Raw genomic sequence first — 21,672 nt, 5'->3', positions numbered from 1 at the left:
TTGTAGCAATAATGGCTTCAATCTTTCCAATATTTAGTTTGCTGCGTTTGCTGCCAGTGCCAAACATGTGTTGTGGCACGGCACGGTGGCAGAGCGGTTAACACTGCTGCCTCACAGTGCCAGGGACCCAGGTTCAATTCCAGTCTTGGGTGACTGTCTGTGTGGAGTTTGCACGTTCTCCCCGTGTTTGCTTGGGTTTCCTCCAGGTACTCCGGTTTCCTCCCACATGCCAAAGATGTGCAGGTTAGGTAGATTGGCCATTCTAAATTGCCCAAAGATGGGGGGCTCATTTAACCCGCAGCCCACGAGAACTGGGGATGCCACCTAAAGATGAGAGTTACTGCAAATTGCTGTCTTGAAATGAATCAGATGTGCCTCGCCCGCCACAGGGGGATGCCTATTCAACTCCCTGATCCTTCATTGACAAGTCAATTGTGCCAAGTTTGTCAGTATTGCAATGTCAGTGTGCCACTGATTGGCGCTGAGTCCCCAAGCATTGAACTCCAAGGCACTCAGCTCTCCATAACAGAGAGATGTCACAGATGTTGCCCCAAATGCAAGGTGGGAGGGTAACAATGCCCATCAGTCACCCGGTTCAGGACATCATGGGTGGCAGCATCTCATGCCCCCCATGAGGTTGGAACACAGGTCGATTGAATAGAGTCAACTGCCCTAATCCTTGTGGAGGACGGGGTGATGATGCAGCCCACTGAGGCTCTCGAGGGTTGAGGCACTTGTCAGGTGGAGTTAAGAGGGGCAACTGTGGAGATATGGCCGTTGTGTGGTAGGGGAGTGCGTGAGGCTCATTGGAAAGACGCTCACATAGGGGCATGTGTATGGATGGATATTCCAGACCCTGAGATAGCTGTGGGCCAGGGAATTGTCAGAACTCCTCATTGTTCACTTTTCTGTTCTCTTCCTTTCAGTTATTTACTCGAGAGAATCATAGAGCCAGTTGAGCTGGCAGTTCTGTTGCTAGCTGTGGAGTAGCAGTGGTGACGTCAATATGCAGTTGCATGTTGCCAGGCCAGTGCCCTGCAGAGGAGCGGGAGCCTGAGCCTACTGATCTTCCTGAGTAGGGCCACAAATGGTGGAACCTCAGAGGAGTCCACAGGTCTACCATCGGAGAGCTTCCTACCTCCAAATGTCAGCGGTCCAGTGCTGGAGAAGACCAGGTTCGTCCTGGGGGATGGTGAACCACCTGTGCCAGGTGATGCAAGAGTTGGCACCAACGGACTCTGAGAGGTCACCTTTGCCTGTGGCCCTTAAAATCACTTTTGTGCCAGTGGCTTGTTTCAAGGCTGTGAGGGTGACCTGTGTGGCGTCTCCCAGTCTGCCACATACAAGTGGTACTCCCTCACTGCCTCTCAGTTTGGGGCTGACCGGGGCTAGGCTGTCAAGACTTCTCCTATCATGGGGTCTGACACCCTCTCACTATTGTAGTGCCTGTGGGAGGTTATCATGCTGGTCATACACCATTCATGGGCAAGACTGAATGCTGCAGGAGAATGATGATGACTTGCAGTGAGGACAAAGTGATCCTCCTCATATCCTCTGCGCAATGTCTAAGTCCTGCCTGACAGAGAGTTGAACGCAAGCTGCCACTGATCGTTGTGATCTAGGGACCCAGAGAGGCTAAATGCCACATCTCGGCTGCTACTGCCTCCTCCAAGGTCAGAGGTCCCAGTGTGTTTCTCCGCCTACTGACGAAGTGGACAGACTCTCAGCTGATGGCACCCACAGTGCTGAGGAATGCTGACAGAATGAGAGGCCTGAACATTGCTGTGTGGGGGCAGGGGGGGCATGATTTATCTCCATTAGTGTCTAGGTTCACCCACTGGGTGCCTATCTTTTCCTAGCCTTCCTCACCTTCCTGCTATGTCTAGGTGTATCCCCAGCTGAGGGTAAGGCGGTCTATTGACTTCCATGCTTTGTTGCCTGAGATGACTTGGTGGGCGTCCCCTGTGAGCTGAGACCTTGAAGATTTGGGCCTGTTTTTGGGCAGCACTGGTGTTGAGGTGCTGCCCTCCTCAGTGTGTGGAGCTGGAGGTGAAGAGGGAGAAGAGTGTCAGATGGGCTGGACACCCCCAGGTTGGAGAGCCCGGGCTATAATCCTGCTGATTTTCTTCCCTTCAGGTTCCCAAGGGCCTCTGTGCCCCTCCACGGGATGGAGGGGCAGTTGGAGTGAGATCCAGAAGCATCGCTGTCAACTGGCATTGACACTCGTGGATTCCCACTAGTGCCTGCACCATGAAGCTCACACCCTCAGCCATGGACGTCATGACCTAAACCATGGAGAGAACAACAACCGCCATGGAGTGCAAGTCCTGCACCAAAGTCTCCACTGCAGATGCCACCCTTGCAGTGTTGGCCTTGTTGCATCAAAGTGACAGCACCATCTCCTCGGACAGAAGGCGATGGGCTTCTCCAATCGGCCCTGTACTCTGAGAAGGGCTGCTGTCATCCGTTCCTGATACTCGTGACTCTGCCTTTGTAGCTTCAGCAGCTCTGGTATCACTGAACTCAAGGGCACGTCATCAGCCAGGGGCACAGAAAGTCCCGGGCTCCAGCATCCCTCTGAATGCCGGATCCCTGGGATGTCCCTGCCTCTGCCTGCTATGGATCTTCAACTGTGAGCTGCTCACCAGTGAGTGACCCAGTAGCCTGCCTACTACTTATTCCCACTGAGGTGCGAGTTTCTGTGCTGGTGGAGGATGCAGGTGACAGCTGAGACATCTCTTCAGTGCTGGTTTCTGAGATATCTCCCTCTGAGTTACTTGCAGGTTGTGCTCCAGTTTGTTCTACAATGAGACCAATGGAGAAAGTGTAGGCAGGAATTGTGCAGGTCAGATGGTTATGTAGTCTGGCATGTGTGGGGTGGGGGGGGGGGGCTGAGTGGGAGCAGGAATGTGAGGAGCTGAGGAGCTACTGGAGGTATTATGGAGGGCGGTGGTGGGGGGAGGTCGGCATGTCAAGTGCTGGGGCCTCGCAAGGTTGGTGGGAAAGAAATCACCATTTAGGTGTGAGGAGTGTGTTAAGGGGTGTTGCGGGGAGACATAAGGAGACAAACAAACCCTGGCTGCATGAAGAAGGTCATTCATCTTCTTCCCACACTGCTGCCCCATCTCCTCATGGATGAGCTAGCCACAGCTTTCCAGGTCGGGTCAGTCACCTTGCTGGCAGAACGTCTACTCAATTGGGGTAGAGAGTCTCTCGCCTCTGCTGAACCCCATCCAGAAGCTTGCTGTGGGCCCACTTGGTGAATTGTGGTGCAATCTTTCTGACATCCATTCCCCCGATTGCATATCGAACAAGTGCTGGACAGAACCAGAGAGGCATTTAAATGGCGAGCTCCACTGATTGCAGCCATTAAGCTGTAATGGGGTGAGCGAATCAGAGACTGGCCATCATGGGTGCGGCAAAAAACCCATGGAAAAACTTATTTTGCTTAAAGGGGCTGATCATATGGTGACTTTCCTCGCCGTCGGCGCCAGCGGAACTCTCTCCGGTTTTCTCATTTTGAGAAAATATCGGAAAATTCTGCCCAGTGTTTTTAGTTCGAGGAGCTTTCTGATCATCCTGTAATCAGACTAGCAATCTCATGATTTAGGGACTGTGGAATATTCAAGAGAATTAGAAGGGAATTGCGTCTCAGGAACCTTTTGAGAATTTAATTGGGTCATAAACTGATTTAGACGGTGACCATCCGCTGAACTGTGAAATGAGCCAACACTGAGGCAACAGTACACTTCAAAAATACATCTTTGGCATTAAAGCACTTTGGAATGATCTTTGGTCATGGAAGGTTCCAAATAAATACTGTTTCTTTCTTTAACGAACATGAACAATAAACAAGAGCTGCCAAAAAGCAAGGAAAAAGACAAAAAAAAAATCTACGTGGAGGGAGGCTTGATGGTCAATATTTAATTTTTAGTGTGTCTTTAAAAGTAATATCCAACATCTTGTTAATTCACTGTATGAGTGGATGAAAGCATTTAACTGCAAAAATCAAGCTTTTGAATCCCAAAAATCTGCAGTGAACTCAGTCTCATCAAGATTCTTATATGACAACTTACATAAACCAATTCCTAGAATGCTGATCCATTTTTGCAGGATATCGGATGCAACGATTAAGAAAAGCTTTCAAGAGCTTTTAGGCACTGACCGAACAAGATAGACGATGGATATCAGGACAGGGAAGCAAGAATAATTGTTTATTTATCACAATGTGCTTTCTACTGACAGATGGGAGCGGCAAATGTGTAGAACCATTAAAGGCCACGACTGTGGGGATTGTATTGAGTTTGGACAGTGGATGGAGCAAAGGGGTTGAACAGGGGGTATGGACAAGGTTAGAGCAAGGGGTTTGGACAGTGGATTTGGACAGTGGATAGAGAAGGATGTTCAGTCAGCAAATAGAGTAATTGGTGTTGACTGTGGATAGAATAAGGTTTGCAGATTGTGGACATTGCACTGGGTCAGTCAGTGGATAGAGTAGGATGTTAGGGATATTTTAGGCCTATACTTTTGTCTTTTTCTCTCTGCAAAGTTCACATTGGCTTAGGAGTCTTCCTATATGAGAAGTGTGATGTGTTAATGATAGATATCAGTAGTATAGGTGCTCGGGTGGGTCACAAAGGCAGTAAGAAATTAATTTCATCCTTTCCTTCTTTAATTGACAGGACATCATCCTAACCCTGAAGTCCAAGCTGTCTATCCGTCGTATAGAACATTTTGCTCTTGTTTTGAAGGAACGGTACAGTGTCAGCAAGGTGTACCTCTTACATGATGATGAGATCATTGAGCAGGTATGATAAGGATTCTCTACGTTGGGAACATTAAGGGATGATAGTCATGAGAGTGTGTAAGCTCTAAAGTGGATAATTGAAGTTACCCACCTGTACAGAATGAAAATATTAGCCACCCAGTATATCAGTCTTCACTAATAAACTAATAAACTGCTGATGGTTTCATCAAGTCCAGCAAATTTAAAATGTTATTCTTTCTGCAGTAGCCTGGAGAACTTTTCTATAGATGGAGGAATTGTAAATGAAGTCTGTATAAAAGCAGCATCTCGTGTCTTTATCAAAATCAAGTGTGGTATTAAATTCTAATGTTTCTAATTAATATCAGACTACGGCACAGAAAGAGGCTATTTAGCCCAACCAACCAATGTTGATCTTTATATTCTACTTGAGGCTTCTCCAGACTTATCTCATCTACTTCAGCTTCCCTGTGGTAGCGAGTTCTGTTGTAAGATTGTTTTGTGTCTCACTAAGAAGTCTGGAGGTTGGTGTGGTTTAGTATAAACTGTTGATTGTTAATGCATGACTACATACATATCTCCAAGTTATAGCCCTCTCAGTTGGTGCTATCTTCCTGACTACTTCTCTCAGACGTGATCTGGTCACAGTCTAATGTCATGTGACTCCATACATCACAATGTGGGCGGTACTGTTCTCCAGTCCCCTCTTAACCCTTGCTATGCCAAACAACCTTATACTACACGTTCCCCAAGTCTTTATTCAACATATTTATAACATAATCTTTCTTCACATGATATCCCTTCTCCTCTTCCACATTCCTGACTTTATAAATTCAAATGGTCTGGAGGCTTGACCATTCTTCCAGGTCGCATTCTTGTCCCATTTGGAGGAGTGGTGGATTCAGTGGCTTTGGGCAGACCTCATTGGTTCAGTGCTGAAATTGTTGTATCCTGTCTTTCTGGCATTTGGTTTTCTTCATCTGATTTGCTTTTTTGCATTCCTTCAAGTTGAATTTCTCTTTATCAACAACCAATTTGCTTTGATTGGACACCTTGGGTTTATCCCATTCCTCCTAAAAGGAATGTTTGATCCATTCGTTCATGGAGTGAACTCGGGTTTTCTGTTTTTTGGCGTCTGTTATGAACATCCTGGGATTTGATGGTGTATCTCCCTCATGTCTGAACATTCCTCACCCATAAGCTCAACCTACAGTTTGGCTTCCATTGCTGCACCATGTTCATTACTGTACCCGTGTGGCTTGCTGGGGTGTATTTGATGAGCTATTGGTTACTGTTCAGCACACAGCATCGACTTGCTGTTGTGTGTTTCATGTGAAAACTGCACCTCATTGCTATGGATGTCGCTGGATCTGTGACAGCAACTGTTGGACACTGAGGTTGGGGCTCATTATTCTGCTCTGCACCTTCCACTCAGTGCATGTTGGTGCTCAGCTGAAGATTTGGGTGGTCCAACCGGAGAGGATCCTGTACTACCGTCTGCAAAGGAGTTGGACAAATTGGCTCTGCAGAGAGTGCAAACAATTCAGCGCTGAAATCCCAGTCAAGAGTACCTGTACTGGTGGACCTTGCAGGAAACTGCCATTCTGTATAGTTGGTGTACTGATGGCTTCTGCTGTTCTGAGGCGATTAAGGACAACACAGGCATCCCTGCTTAAGAGAAAAGGATTGGTTTTGGATTATGTACAAAATCTTGAATATTTGTTTGTAGCCATACTGGAGCCATTCTAAGATCATAGAACCATAGAAAATTACAGCTCAGAAACAGGCCTTTTGGCCCTTCTTGTCTGTGCCGAACCATTTTATGCCTAGTCCCACTGACCTGCACTTGGACCATATCCCTCCACACCCCTCTCATCCATGAACCCGTCCAAGTTTTTCTTAAATGTTAAAAGTGTTAAAAGCATTTACCACTTTATCCGGCAGCTCATTCCACACTCCCACCACTCTCTGCGTGAAGAAGCCCCCCCTAATATTCCCTTTAAACTTTTCTCCTTTCACCCTTAACCCATGCCCTCTGGTTTTTTTCTCCCCTGCCTCAGCGGAAAAAGCCTGCTTGCATTCACTCTATCTATACCCATCAAAATCTTATACACCTCTATCAAATCTCCCCTCAATCTTCTACGCTCCAGGGAATAAAGTCCCAACCTATTCAATCTCTCTCTGTAACTCAGCTTCTCAAGTCCCGGCAACATCCTTGTGAACCTTCTCTGCACTCTTTCAATCTTATTTACATCCTTCCTGTAACTAGGTGACCAAAACTGTACACAATACTCCAAATTCGGCCTCACCAATGCCTTATATAACCTTACCATAACACTCCAACTTTTATACTCGATACTCCGATTTATAAAGGCCAATGTACCAAAGGCACTCTTTACGACCCTATCCACCTGTGACGTCACTTTTAGGGAATTCTGTACCAGTATTCCCAGATCCCTCTGTTCAACTGCACTCTTCAGAGTCCTACCATTTACCCTGTACGTTCTACTTTGATTTGTCCTTCCAAAGTGCAATATCTCACACTTGTCTGCGTTAAATTCCATTTGCCATTTTTCAGCCCATTTTTCTAGTTGGTCCAAATCCCTCTGCAAGCTTTGAAAACCTTCCTCACTGTCCACTACACCTCCAATCTTTGTATCATCAGCAAACTTGCTGATCCAATTGACCACATTATCATCCAGATCATTGATATAGATGACAAACAACAATGGACCCAACACCGATCCCTGCGGCACACCACTAGTCACAGGCCTCCACTCAGAGAAGCAATCCTCCACAACCACTCTCTGGCTTCTTCCATTGAGCCAGTGTCTTATCCAATTTACTACCTCCCCATGTATACCTAGCGACTGAACCTTCCTAACTAACCTCCCATGAGGGACCTTGTCAAAGGCCTTGCTGAAATCCAGGTAGACAACATCCACCGCCTTCCCTTCATCCACTTTCCTGGTAACCTCCTCGAAAAACTCTAATAGATTGGTCAAACATGACCTACCACGCACAAAGCCATGTTGACTCTCCCTAATAAGTCCCTGTCTATCCAAATATTTGTAGATCCTATCCCTTATCACACCTTCCAATAACTTGCCCACCACCGACGTCAAACTTACTGGCCGATAATTTCCCGGATTTCTTTTGGAACCTTTTTTAAACAACGGAACAACATGAGCCACCCTCCAATCATCCGGCACCTCCCCCGTGAATACTGACATTTTAAATATGTCTGCCAGGGCCCCTGCAAGTTCAACACTAGCTTCCCTCAAGGTCCGTGGGAATACCCTGTCCGGTCCTGAGGATTTATCCACTCTGATTTGCCTCAAGACAGCGAGCACCTCCTCCCCTTTAATCTGTAAAGGTTCCATGGCCTCCCTACCTGTTTGCCCTATTTCCGTAGACTCCATGCCCGTTTCCTCAGTAAATACGGATGCAAAAAAAACATTTAGTATCTCCCCCATCTCTTTTGGTTCCATACACAGTCTACCACTCTGGTCTTCAAGAGGACCAATTTTATCCCTCACTATCCTTTTGCTCCTAACATACCTATAGAAGCTCTTTGGATTTTCCTTCACTCTGTCTGCCAAAGCAACCTCATATCTTCTTTTAGCCCTCCTGATTTCCCTGTTAAGTAGCTTCTTGCACTTTTTATACTCCTCGAGCATCTGATGTGTTCCTTGCTGCCTGTACATTTCATACAACTCTCTCTTCCTCTTAATCAGTGTTACAATCTCCCTCGAGAACCAAGGTTCCTTATTCCTATTTACTTTGCCTTTAATCCTGACAGGAACATACAAACTCTGCACTCTCAAAATTTCTCCTTTGAAGGCCTCCCACTTTCCATTTACATCCTTACCAGAGAACAGCCTGTGCCAATCCACACTTCCCAGATCCCTTCTCATTTCATCAAATTTGGCCTTTTTCCAGTTCAGAACTTCAACCCGAGGACCAGGTCTATCCTTATCCACGATCAGGTTGAAACTAATGGCATTATGATCACTGGATCCAAAGTGTTCCCTCACACTCACATCCATCACCTGCCCTAACTCATTTCCCAATAGGAGATCCAATATCGCATCCTCTCTAGTTGGCACCTCTATATACTGGTGTAGAAAATTCTCCTGAACACATTTTACAAACTCTACCCCGTCTAAACCTTTAACAGTATGCGAGTCCCAATCTATATGTGGAAAATTAAAATCCCCTACTATCACAACTTTGTGTTTCTTGCAGTTGTCAGCTATCTCTCCGCTGATTTGCTCCTCCAATTCTCGCTGACTATTGGGTGGTCTATAATACAAGCCCATTAATGTGGTCATACCTTTCCTGTTTCTCAGCTCCACCCATAGGGCCTCTGTAGACAAGCTCCCTAATCTATCCTGCCTGAGTACCGCTGTAACATTTTCCCTGACCAACAATGCCACCCCCCCACCTTTTATCCCTCTGCCTCTATCCCGCCTGAAACATTGGAACCCTGGAACATTGAGCTGCCAGTCCTGCCCCTCCTGTAGCCAAGTTTCACTAATGGCTATAATGTCATATTTCCACGTGTCTATCCACGCCTTCAGCTCATCTGCCTTCCCCACAATACTCCTGGCATTGAAATAGACACACCTCAAAAAATTATTTCCACCACCATGCCTATTTCCATCATCATGCCTATGACTGGAAGTCGAATTCCTCCAGGGCCATAGCGTGTTGTATCTGTCTTCCATAGCCAGAGGTCTGTTAGTCATGGTTCCTAATCTGAGAGGACCATAACATTGATTCCCATTTCTAATTTGAAATTAGTAATGTGACCGTCTACACAGATGTTAGCATCCTAAATGAAGAATTCAGGATCCTTGATCTCACCCATGAAGCATGATTGGATTTCTTCCTGGTGTGATATCTCAATCTTGTGGACTCTTTTGGGATCCTCCACACGCTCTAATGTCTCAGACTTTACACAGCTTTCCAAAGTGTCCCAGCCAGTTGCAATTGAAACGCAAAGACTTCTGGACATTGCTGTCACCTGTGAGGTCTTTTGGTTCCACAATGCTGGCATGGTCTCCCACCATTTTGTGCTTGTTTGGGTACTGTTTTCATTGGCCTGGAATCTCTCTGTCCTTTTGTTTCTTTATGAGATGGACAGTTGTGGTTGCTCTATACCATGACTTAACCTGACCATATAAAATGCTTGGCAGATTTTAGACAACCTGGCTACTTGGATGGCTTTTTCTAAAATCAGATCTTCTTTTGCCTGTAGTACATCTGAAGGGGCTTCCACAGCCACTCTGACTAGTATCTGGTCTCTTATGAGCTCTGACTTAAGGTTGCTATAGTCACAACCTTCAGCCAATCTGTATAACTCATTTAAGAAAGAGTCAATGGATAATTCGGGTCACTGGCCTTGCTTGTGGAATTTTGCTCACTCTTATACCTTATTAATTCTTAAATTAAAATAGGTAGCAAAGGACTTTGGAACTTAGCTGAATATTCATTTATTCCTTGCCTCACAATGATGTCATCGGCTATTGGACCTACTGAGTACAGGAGTGTATTCACTTGTTCAGCCTCTGTCTACTTATCTATATATTGTCAAAACTCCCAATTCTGAGCCTGGTCTGGCAGTTGTATCTGCCCAATTTGTTCTGGAGGGTTGATCTGAAGGTTTATCAGTGTAGGAGCATAAAGCTTTAAATGTTGTGTCTGTTTCAAAGGTAGTGCTCCAGTAAGCTTTTTATTTCTCATCTTCCCATGCTTTTTGGATTTTGGCACGCTCTCAATGCGATTGTGGGCCTGATTTTGAAGAAATTGATTTTTTGCTGCAAATCTCTCAATTGTATGTTTATGCCATTTAAACATTTTTGAAATATCTTAGAATATGAAAAGATGTCTCCCAGCTCTGGCTAAGGTTTTAAAACTTCATTTTTCAATGGAGCTCGACCATCATGTGGTATGGTGCCATCCTGGACCAAGGCTAGCTGTGGTGATTTAAAAAATACCATTAAAGCCTTTGTACTGAACTTTGCTCACCGTTGCTAGATCCTTTGACTCTGCAATCAATGGGGATTCAAAATGGACTTCCACATGTTCTGGTGGTGTCCTTTAGCTGTATAGTGGATTTTTCTTCTGCTCTTCAGCCTCCAGCTCTGCAGTGGAGCTTCCTTATAGCTGATCCCCAGCTGTGTCTTCAGTTCAGGTGTGCCTTAGTCAGGTCAGGTTGCTGTTCCTTTAGCTTTTTTAGATTCTGGGGTCCTTTGTCAACTTCTCGAGAGTTCTGGGTTCATTCATGTCACCATATTGTAACATTGTTTAGACCTCACTAAGAGGTCTAGAGGCTTGTGTAGTTGAACATAAACTTTTGATTGTTAACACATAACTATATAGACATCTCCAAGGTATAGCCCTAACATGCCTACTTCTCTCAGACTCTCACTACATGCAGTCTACTATCATGTCACTCCCCACTTCACAATGTGGGCTGTACTGTTCTCCATATTAACTCGTCTTTCTATGTTGAACATCCTTATTCTACAAGTTCCACATTCTTTGGGTAAAGAAATTTCTTCTGAATTTCCCATTAGATTTCTTAGTGACTGTCTAATATTTGATAGTCTCTATGCTCTACCCCACAAGAGGAAATATTCTCTCTGTAGCCACGCTATCAAAATCTTTCATAATTTTAAAGACCTTAATTCGGTCACCCTGCGGCCTTCTTTTTTTCAAGAGAAATGTAACCTAACCTATCAATCAATCCTTGCCTGATATGTGTACCCACGAATTTCGGTATAATCCTCATAAATCTTCTCCGCACCCTCTCCACTTCCTCTATGTTGTTTTAGTAATATGGTGATCAGAACTGTACACAGTACTCTTAAGTATACTCTAAAGGTTTGTTACAGGTTTAGCATAGCTCCCATACCTTTCAATTCTGTCCTTCTAGAAATAAAGCTTAGTGCATGTTTTTATGGACATGTTAATTTATAGCATAGCTTAGTGATTGGTGTATTTGTATTCCAAGATCCCTTTATTTATCTAATAGCCCATCTAGACTTGCATCTTCTAAGTGATAAGTAACCTCCCTATTCTTCCTACCAAAATGTATTACCCTACATTTATCTGTATTGAAGGTCATTTGCCAATGATTTGCCTATTCTACAAATTTATTAATGCCCTCCTGTAATTTGCTGCATTCTTCTCTCTGTGTTGAATACACCTCCCCCTACCCCAATTTGATGTCATCCAACAAATCTGCAAATTTAGAAATTGTGTTTTTGATTCCAAATCATGAACGTAAATTCTAAACAGCAGTAGCCCCAGCACTGATCCTTATTGAATGTCACTTCCTGCCTTCTGCCAATAACTCCCTTTACTCCCACTCTATGCCTTGAAGCCAGATAGTAATTCATTCTGCCACTTGTTCCCTGATTCCATATTCTCTGACCACAAAACATTCAATAGTGCTGGTCAAGCAAGACTTTTCCTTGTGAAATCTATGCTGACCGTTCATTATTATATTTTTATTTCTAGATGTTCTTCTATTCTCTCCTTTGGGGAGGATTCCATTATTTTCCAAGCACTGATTTTAAGCTGACTTGTTTATTGTTCCCAGACATGTTCTGCCCCCGTTCTTAAATATAGGAATTACAGTTATCTATTATCCTCTATTATACCTTTTTCTAAGGAATTATTAAATGTGAGTAGTAATACTTCAGCAATTTCTTCCCAAGATTCTTTTAAAATATATGGATACAATCCATCCAGACATTGGCTTTTGTCCTCTGAGTCAGCTTATCTGACACATTGCTTTTTTTTTCATTTTAAGTGCACTTATTTTATTGGTCATCTCATTATTCAACATCATGCTTATCTGTTATATCTCCTTGGCAAATAGCAAAGCAAAATGGTTATTTAATATTTCTGCTATTCCTCTGTCATTACCTGTATTATCTTGTCCATCACTTAATGGTCCTTTTCTTACCACAGCCTTCTTATTTTTATTGATGTACCCATAAAATATAATACTTTTTTAATGTACTTTGACAAATTAATTTTGTTGTTCCTTTTTGTCTTCCTAATTGTTTTTTGATCTCTCTGCTGAACTTTTTGTACTCTCACTTTTCATGTACTCCTCTGCGGTTGATGTATTAATTGTATGCCTTCTTTCTTAACCTTCAAATGTTCCCTCATGTCTTTATTCAATCGTGAAGTGCCATGAATGTTGTTTGTTCTTCCCCTTTAGCGGAATAGATGTTTTTCTTGTACTCTGTTGGACACCATTTTAAATATTTTACATTGTTATTCTGTATTGCTGTTTGCTAATATGGTTGCACATTTTATTTTCCACAAGTTTGATTCTCAGCTCCTCAATGAGCTTTCCACCAATCTATTAACTTGTAATGGAGTAACTGGATTCTTTGGCACATTTAACAAGATGCCATTTACTGTGTGTTGTAATCATTTCTACAGGGATGTAAATAGTTAAAGATTAGTGAAAGTAAGCGTAGGAGAAATTAAGTGATGATAAATCAGCACGGTGGCACAGTGGTTAGCACTGCTGCCTCACAGCGCCAGGGACCCGGGTTGGATTCCTGGCTTGGGTCACTGTGTGGAATTTGCATGTTTTCCCCGTGTCTGCGTGGGTTTCCTCCGGGTGCTCCGGTTTCCTCCCACAGTTCAAAGATGCGCGGGTTAGGTGGATTGGCCATGCAAAATTCCCCCTAGTGTCAGGGAGACTAGCTAGGGTAAATGCATGGGATTATGGGGATAAGGCCTGGGTGGGATTGTGTTCGGTGAAAACACAATGGGCCAAATGGCCTCCTTCTGCACTGTGGGATTCTATGATTCTATGAAATCTTGTGGACTGGACGACTTGCATCCTTGGGTTTTAAAAGAAGTAGCTGCAGATGGATTGGTTTTGATTGCTCAGAATTACCTCGATTCCAGAACAGTTCCCAAGGATTGAAAGGTAGAAAACATAACCTTATTACTGAGAAAGGGAGAGAGCAGAGAACTATAGGCTAGTCAGCCTAACATCAGCAATTGGTGAAATGGTAGAATTCATTAGTAGGGACATAATTACAGGGCACTTAGAAAATCAGAATTTGATTAAGCAGCATGTTCACGGATTTATGGAGGGAAAATCATGTTTGCCTGATCTATTCGTGATTTCTGAAGATCTAACTTGTACGAGAGATTAGGGGGAATCAGTGGATTTAGTGTTTTGGATTTTCAGAAAACATTAATTAACTTGCCACACAAGAGGTTATTACATAAATTATGGACTCATGGGATTAGGAATGATATTTTAAGCATGGATTGAGGATTGGTTGATGGACAGAAAACAGACAGTAGGAATAAACAGGATAACTTGGGATTGACAGACTGTAACTTGTGGGGTACTTCAAGGATCAATATTTGGACCTCAGTTGTTTGCAATCTATATTAATGACTTAGATGAGTCAATGGAGTATAAGGCACACACATTTGATGATACAAAGTTAACTGGACAGGTGGATGCAAAGAAGCTGCAGAGAAATATAGACAGACTGAATGGACAAGAACGTGGCAGATTGAAAACAATGTGATGAAGTTGAAGTTATCCATTTGATAGGGAAAAAAGCATGACATTTCTTGAATGTTGTGAGACTAGAAATGCTTACATTTAAAGGGATCTCAGTGTCCTTGTACATAAATCATAGAAGGCTGATATGCAGGTATACCAAGCAATTAGGAAGGCTAATGGTATGTTAGTTTTTGTTATAAATGAATTAGAATATAAAAGTAAAGAAGTCTAACTACAATTACACAGGGCATTGGTGAGGGCACACCTGGAGAACGGTGTGCAGATTTGGTATCTTCACCTAAAGATTTGCCTGAGAGGGAATTCAGTCAGTCATTAGATTGACTCCTGGAATACCTGGAATACCGTGCTGTACTATGAGGGGAGATTGACTAGATTAGGCTCATGTTCCCTGACATTTAGATCAAAGAATGCATCTTGTTAAAACATAAATAATTTTCTTTAAATTTATTATTTATTTCCAAGATACGATAATAATAAATTAATTACCGGTGTAAATGTTTTCTACCCTTGCCACAGGTTGTCCAGAAGCGAGAACCCCGTGACTATAGGTGTCTCTTCAGGGTGTGTTTCCTGCCAAGAGATCCACTCGTGCTTTTACAGGATGATCCAGTTGCCTTTGAATACCTCTACTTACAGGTATCTGTTTGACTTGAAGGATCACAGTAAATTCCTTTATAACGATCATAACCATGACCAAATACTTCACCTTGTCCAGAAAAGTAGACACAGTAAGAAGTTTAACAACACCAGGTTAAAGTCCAACAGGTTTATTTGGTAGCAAAAGCCACACAAGCTTTCGAGGCTCTAAGCCCCTTCTTCAGGTGAGTGGGAATTCTGTTCACAAACAGAACTTATAAAGAACTTATAAACCTCACGATGCTCCACTTCTCCAGCTTCCACCCGAAACACGTTAAAGAAGCCATCCCCTACGGACAAGCCCTCCGTATACACAGGATCTGCTCGGATGAGGAGGATCGCAACAGACACCTCCTGACGCTGAAAGATGCCCTCATAAGAACAGGATATGGCGCTAGACTCATTGATCAACAGTTCCAACGCGCCACAGCGAAAAACCGCACCGACCTCCTCAGAAGACAAACACGGGACACAGTGGACAGAGTACCCTTCGTTGTCCAGTACTTCCCCGGAGCGGAGAAGCTACGGCATCTCCTCCGGAGCCTTCAACATGTCATTGATGAAGACGAACATCTCGCCAAGGCCATCCCCACACCCCCACTTCTTGCCTTCAAACAACCGCACAACCTCAAACAGACCATTGTCCGCAGCAAACTACCCAGCCTTCAGGAGAACAGTGACCAAGACACCACACAACCCTGCCACAGCAACCTCTGCAAGACGTGCCAGATCATCGACACAGATGCCATCATCTCACGTGAGAACACCATCCACCAGGTACACGGTACATACTCTTGCAACTCGGCCAACGTTGTCTACCTGATACGCTGCAAGAAAGGATGTCCCGAGGCATGGTACATTGGGGAAACTATGCAGACGCTGCGACAACGGATGAATGAACACCGCTCGACAATCACCAGGCAAGACTGTTCTCTTCCTGTTGGGGAACACTTCAGCGGTCACGGGCATTCGGCCTCTGATATTCGGGTAAGCGTTCTCCAAGGCGGCCTTCGCGACACACGACAGCGCAGAGTCGCTGAGCAGAAACTGATAGCCAAGTTCCGCACACACAAGGACGGCCTCAACCGGGATATTGGGTTCATGTCACACTATCTGTAACCCCCACAGTTGCGTGGACCTGCAGAGTTTCACTGGCTGTCTTGTCTGGAGACAATACACATCTTTTTAGCCTGTCTTGATGCTCTCTCCACTCCCATTGTTTTGTTTCTTAAAGACTGGATTAGTTGTAAGTATTCGCATTCCAACCATTATTCATGTAAATTGAGTCTGTGTCTTTATAAGTTCTGTTTGTGAACAGAATTCCCACTCACCTGAAGAAGGGGCTTAGAGCCTCAAAAGCTTGTGTGGCTTTTGCTACCAAATAAACCTGTTGGACTTTAACCTGGTGTTGTTAAACTTCTTACTGTGTTTACCCCAGTCCAACGCCGGCATCTCCACAGAAAAGTAGAACCAGAGGATCCAGTCTGTGCTTAAAGTGATGTAATTTCAAAAGCAAAAACAATATTTTAGCCAGCCAATGGCCAATCTATGGAATATGAAAAATAAGTTGAAAGAAGCAGATGGTGTCAGGTGATTCAAATAAAAATAAAATTCTCTCAGAAAATAGCATTTTGGGATATAGTATGTGAACAGTTTGAGAATGATATTTGGTAAGTCTGGGAGGAGCAGGTGACTTTGGACCTCTGAAAACTCTGGCAGGTTTTCTCACCTCATGTTAGAGATTGACTAATTGTTAGAGATTGATTGCTGTGATTAGTCAATCATTCCATTATAATGTATCATTGGCCAATCAAGATTGTAGGTGGTGAACTAGATGGAGATGATCTTCTTCTGTCTAGCAATTCCTATATTCACATAATGTTCTATATTCATTGACAAAGCTATAGTTGACCTATCAGGGTGAATACAAAGAACAAAGAACAAAGAACAATACAGCACAGGAACAGGCCCTTCGGCCCTCCAAGCCCGCACCGCTCCCTGGTCCAAACTAGACCATTCTTTTGTATCCCTCCATTCCCACTCCGTTCATGTGGCTATCTAGAGAAGTCTTAAACGTTCCCAGTGTGTCCGCCTCCACCACCTTGCCCGGCAGCGCATTCCAGGCCCCCACTACCCTCTGTGTAAAATACGTCCTTCTGATATCCGTGTTAAACCTCCCCCCCCTCACCTTGAACCTATGACCCCTCGTGAACGTCACCACCGACCTGGGGAAAAGCTTCCCACCGTTCACCCTATCTATGCCTTTCATAATTTTATACACCTCTATTAGGTCTCCCCTCATCTTCCGTCTTTCCAGTGAGAACAACCCCAGTTTACCCAATCTTAGTTATGTGTAGAAACTAGAGAAAATGGGAGTGTTCTCTACAGGGTGGAGTAGATTAAGGGATGATTTAAGGGAGATGTTCAAAATAGACGGGTTTTGATAGCGTCATTGAGAAGAAACTGTTTTCTGCTCAGGTCCAGAGACACAGATTTAAAGCAATAGACCTCGGGGCAGATGAGACAAATGGGGTAATCTTACCAGAAAAATTCTGAGTGCCGAACGAGCGTGAAAATGGGAGAGAATTGTGTCCATTTTTATCAGTGAGAGAGAAATTCTAAACTTATGCCACTTAGAGAAATGAGGCAAAGTGTGATTCGCGCCAGCAGGGGGAGTGGATGGGGTCTATTCACGCCGGGAAGCCGGTTGCTGACTGCTAGAGGGCGTCACTGTCCATGCACGTGATCTCCAGTTCTCTGTGTAAGGTGTACATAGTTAGTGCACTGAGAATCTGACACTTCCCCCACTCCCCGAATCATAGCCCACCCCTGGCTGATCCTGGCCCCCATTCAACCACCCCCTCCGCCCGGCCGATCATGGCCCCTGTTCACCTTCCCCCAGCCGATCCCCTCAATCCCCTCTCTGCAACCCCCCCCCCCCCCCCCCCCGGCCCCGCCCCCACTCCCCCCCCCCCCCCCCCCCTCCCCCGGCCGATCATGGCCCCGTTCACATCCCCCCATGGCTGATCACAGCCCCCAACGGACACTGCCCTCCCCCCCTCTATGCCACTGACCACCCGGGGGGCCTCAATGGCCTCCAGCCCCACCGGTAAGGCCATCACGTCAGGTCCCCGTTGCTGGGGACTATACGTGATCCTCGCCGGTGAGGACCTTCACTGGTGAGGCCGCTAAGGCAAGTGAGCCCGGACGATTCCATTACGGGCTCACTAATAATGTTTAAATGAATATTTAAATCAGCCTCGCGCTCTTCCCGGGTGCAAGGCTGATCACGCTGGTAGTCCAGTCCCGGCTTTTTGCCTCTCCCGTGATCTTACTGGCTTGCCACGCCGATTGACTGGCAAGATGAACCGGTAAGATCACCCCAATGGTTTTTTTTACACAATGTGTTATGATCTGAAATTCACTGGTAAGTTTGATAGTAACTTTCAAAAGGTCTTTGGATATTGTAAGAGACACATTTATCACAATATAGGGAAAGAACAAGGGATTGGGATTAATTACATAGGTCCTTCTAAAAGCCAGTAGACATAATGGGCCAAATGGACTCCTTCTGTGCCGTAAAGTTCTACGAATTTATGAAAACATTTATAAAAGGTAGTAAATTGCTTTGAACATTTTTCTAGACAACTGTGTGTGGTGACTTTAGCAGTCTTCTCTTTTACAGAGTTGCAATGATGTGCTGCTGGAGAAGTTTGCAATGGAGATGAAATGCAACACTGCTATCCGTCTGGCAGCACTGCAGATTCAGGAATGTATCCTCAGCTCCAAGCAGTCGCAGAAAGTCTCCATGAAGTACATTGAGTGAGTCAACATATCTCTGATTGAAGCCTGCATTGCTTCAGCTCAAAACCTGCACTGCAAACCAAATTATGTTCACACTACACTGGCTTTTTGGTAGTAAGACACCTGAGTCACAAGATATCTCATTAGCAAGACACTTCATTAGTGAGATGCCTAGTAGCAAGTCTTCTTGTGAGTGGGATCTCTCAATAGCTAGTCTCCTAGTTATTGAAGCTCCTCATGAATGAGATTCTTTGTTAACGAGACTCCTCATTCATAAGATGCCTTGCCAGTGAGACTCATTGTTCGCGAGACATTGTTTGCAAGATCCCACCAGCATGATCCATCATTAGAGAGAATCCTTGTTAATTCCACTCATTGTTTGTGAGATTCCTGGTTAGAGGAACATCATAATCATGAAATACTTCACTGAGCTGTCACAGAATTACCCCATTAGTTTCCTCTAAGCAAGATTAATCTTGGATGTTCAGATTTCATTGTCTGCACTCAGGACCTCCTGCCTGGAACTCTGGAGTTCTTCAACCTTCATCAAGGCCCAATTGCAAATTGGGGTAGGAATTGAGCAGGCAGGAAGCCAAAACAAGCACCAAAATCCTCTGACCTAAGCAGTGAGGTTCAGACAATTTTCCCTCCCAGACCTTGCCGGCATGACCTCGGTACCTGAAACAGTAGCTAGTTGGTAAGTGGGAATGTAATGTTGGGCTTGACCGACAAGGCAAGTAAAACAAATTAAAAATCTTACCTATTTGAGCCTGTTCAGGCAGCAGCTCCTCTCGTCCTCACCTAAGAAGGAAGACCGCAGCCATAAATTACAATGGCAGTCAAGCCCCGATGACATCACTGGGGTCAGAACATATTCAAGGATACATCACACAAGGTAAAATATCCATACTGCAAGATATGAGCACCATGAAACGTAAAAGAGGAACGGTAAATATTTATGATTTCTTGGTGTCTGATTGGAACAAAGGAATTGTTAGACAATAACAAGATCAAGTGCCATCTATCTCCTTCACTTTTTACCAATCTGGTAGCCACATAGAATCGTAGAATCTACAGCATGGGGACAGGCTCTTGGGCCCAAACTGGTCCATGCCGACCAAAATGTCCATCTAAGCTAACCCCATTAGCCTGCATTTGGGCCAAATCAGTCTAAACCTGAAACAACAATAATGGGATTATTGCTGAAAAAAATAGATATGTTGCTGAAGCTTTTCCTCTTGCATTCATCAGGATAAGTGCAAGAACGCCAAATTTCAAATGATTACAACAATCAATCTCTGTCAATTAGTCTACTACAGACCCAGCTATGAGGTGAGGAAACCTCATTGCTGGAGAGCTTTGGCCACCATAGATCCAAAGTCATCTGTTCAGGTACAGACGTTGCACAGAAGGGATTCATATGCAATTTCTCAATATGCAGTCCTGACACTATTGAGGTGATATATTGCCCAGTTGTTTGGAAAGTCTCCGTGTATATTTTACATGCAAGTAGCAGTAAACTATGGGGGGTGGGGGGGGGGTTGTCTTCATTTCTCCCTCAAGTGAGCAGAGGGTATTTCAGATACATTGAGGCAAGCAGAAGAAACTCAAGTCCTCAGTTTTAGATGAATATTTTTCAGTGAATGGAATGAGCTAGGAACATAATTTTATCTACACATTAGCATCCTGTTAAAGAATAAATATCCGCATTGCTAATTCCATAATCCAACAATCTAAACAGGAGGCTGCACCCTAGATAGCCCTTGTTCACTGTGCTACCTGCAAGCACAGCACCTGTTGAGATTGCAAGGTCATGGAATTAACAAGCTTAATTTATTGTCAACAATTTGTAAATAGGTTTCAAAAGCAGCAACCACTAAAGGGTCATGGGTAAGGAACTTCAGCAAACCATTATTTCAAATCCAAGCTGGGCAGGTGGAAGTCTCCTCCCTCTCTCCCCCACCCGCGCCCACCCCCCCTCCCCCAGTTTCTCTTTCTCTCACTGTTTCTGTCTCTTCCTCTCTCCCTGTGTCTCTCCTTTTCTCTTACTTGTCACTTAGTACAGAGTGTTGCACGGTTGGAGCCGGCATCTTTCAGATCAGATATTAAGCAGTTCTCTCAGGTGGATGTCCCTTGGCACTGATTTGAAGTAAAGCAGGGGAGTTATAGCTCATACTTATCATTCAAGCTAAATCACTTAAACAGATTATCAGATCACATTGTTGTGTGCAAATTAGCTGCCGCATTTTTATATCATAACAGTGACCACACTTTAAAAGTACTTCATTAGCTGTAAGATGCTTTGGGACATCCTGACATTGTGAATTGTATATTGTAAATTTCTATGGCAACTGTTAGATCACCATGTGACTCTGTAAGGTGGGTTTCTCTGTTCTAGGTCTACCACCACTGTGCAGATAAATAAATTACTAGCACTTAATCGACTGTGCGATATCTATGAGCTTTGTTAAATTGCACTTAAGCAATATTATTATTTGCAGGAAGGATTGGGGAATTGAGAACTTTGTCTCACCAACTCTGCTTCATAATATGAAGGAAAAAGATATCAGAAAGGCCATTAATTATCATCTTAAGAACAACCATAGCTTGATTGCACCAGGACAAAAGGTAATTTTTGATCATTGAATATCCAGAGATAAAATTATTCTTGTCATTTAATCTATCTGTTCTGCCTTCCACCCTTTCCATAAGACCATAAGATATAGGGGAAAAATTAGGCCATTCGGCCCATCAAGTCTGCTCCGCCATTCAATCATGGCTGATAAGTTTCTCAACCCCAATCTTCTGCCCTTTCCCCTAACCTTTGATACCCTTACCAATCAAGAACCTATCTACTTCTGTCTTAAATACACTCAATGAC

The 21,672-nt window shown here is 44.1% G+C and overlaps 1 protein-coding gene across 1 annotated transcript in view; it reads left to right on the top strand.

Annotated features, from left to right (window-relative positions):
- Positions 1-21,672, top strand: part of frmpd1a (FERM and PDZ domain containing 1a) — a 102,198-nt gene that overhangs the window by 55,470 nt on the left and 25,056 nt on the right. The window contains exons 7-10 of the mRNA XM_078213856.1: positions 4,683-4,808; positions 14,868-14,987; positions 18,673-18,809; positions 21,293-21,419. Of these exons, the coding sequence (XP_078069982.1) occupies positions 4,683-4,808; positions 14,868-14,987; positions 18,673-18,809; positions 21,293-21,419 (510 nt within the window). The remainder of the gene's footprint in view (positions 1-4,682; positions 4,809-14,867; positions 14,988-18,672; positions 18,810-21,292; positions 21,420-21,672) is intronic.

This window comes from Mustelus asterias, chromosome 6 (genome assembly GCF_964213995.1).
Source record: "Mustelus asterias chromosome 6, sMusAst1.hap1.1, whole genome shotgun sequence".
Lineage (NCBI taxonomy): Eukaryota > Metazoa > Chordata > Chondrichthyes > Carcharhiniformes > Triakidae > Mustelus > Mustelus asterias.
The sequence above is the reverse complement of the archived record's forward strand: the minus strand, read 5'-3'. Positions and strand labels throughout refer to the sequence as shown.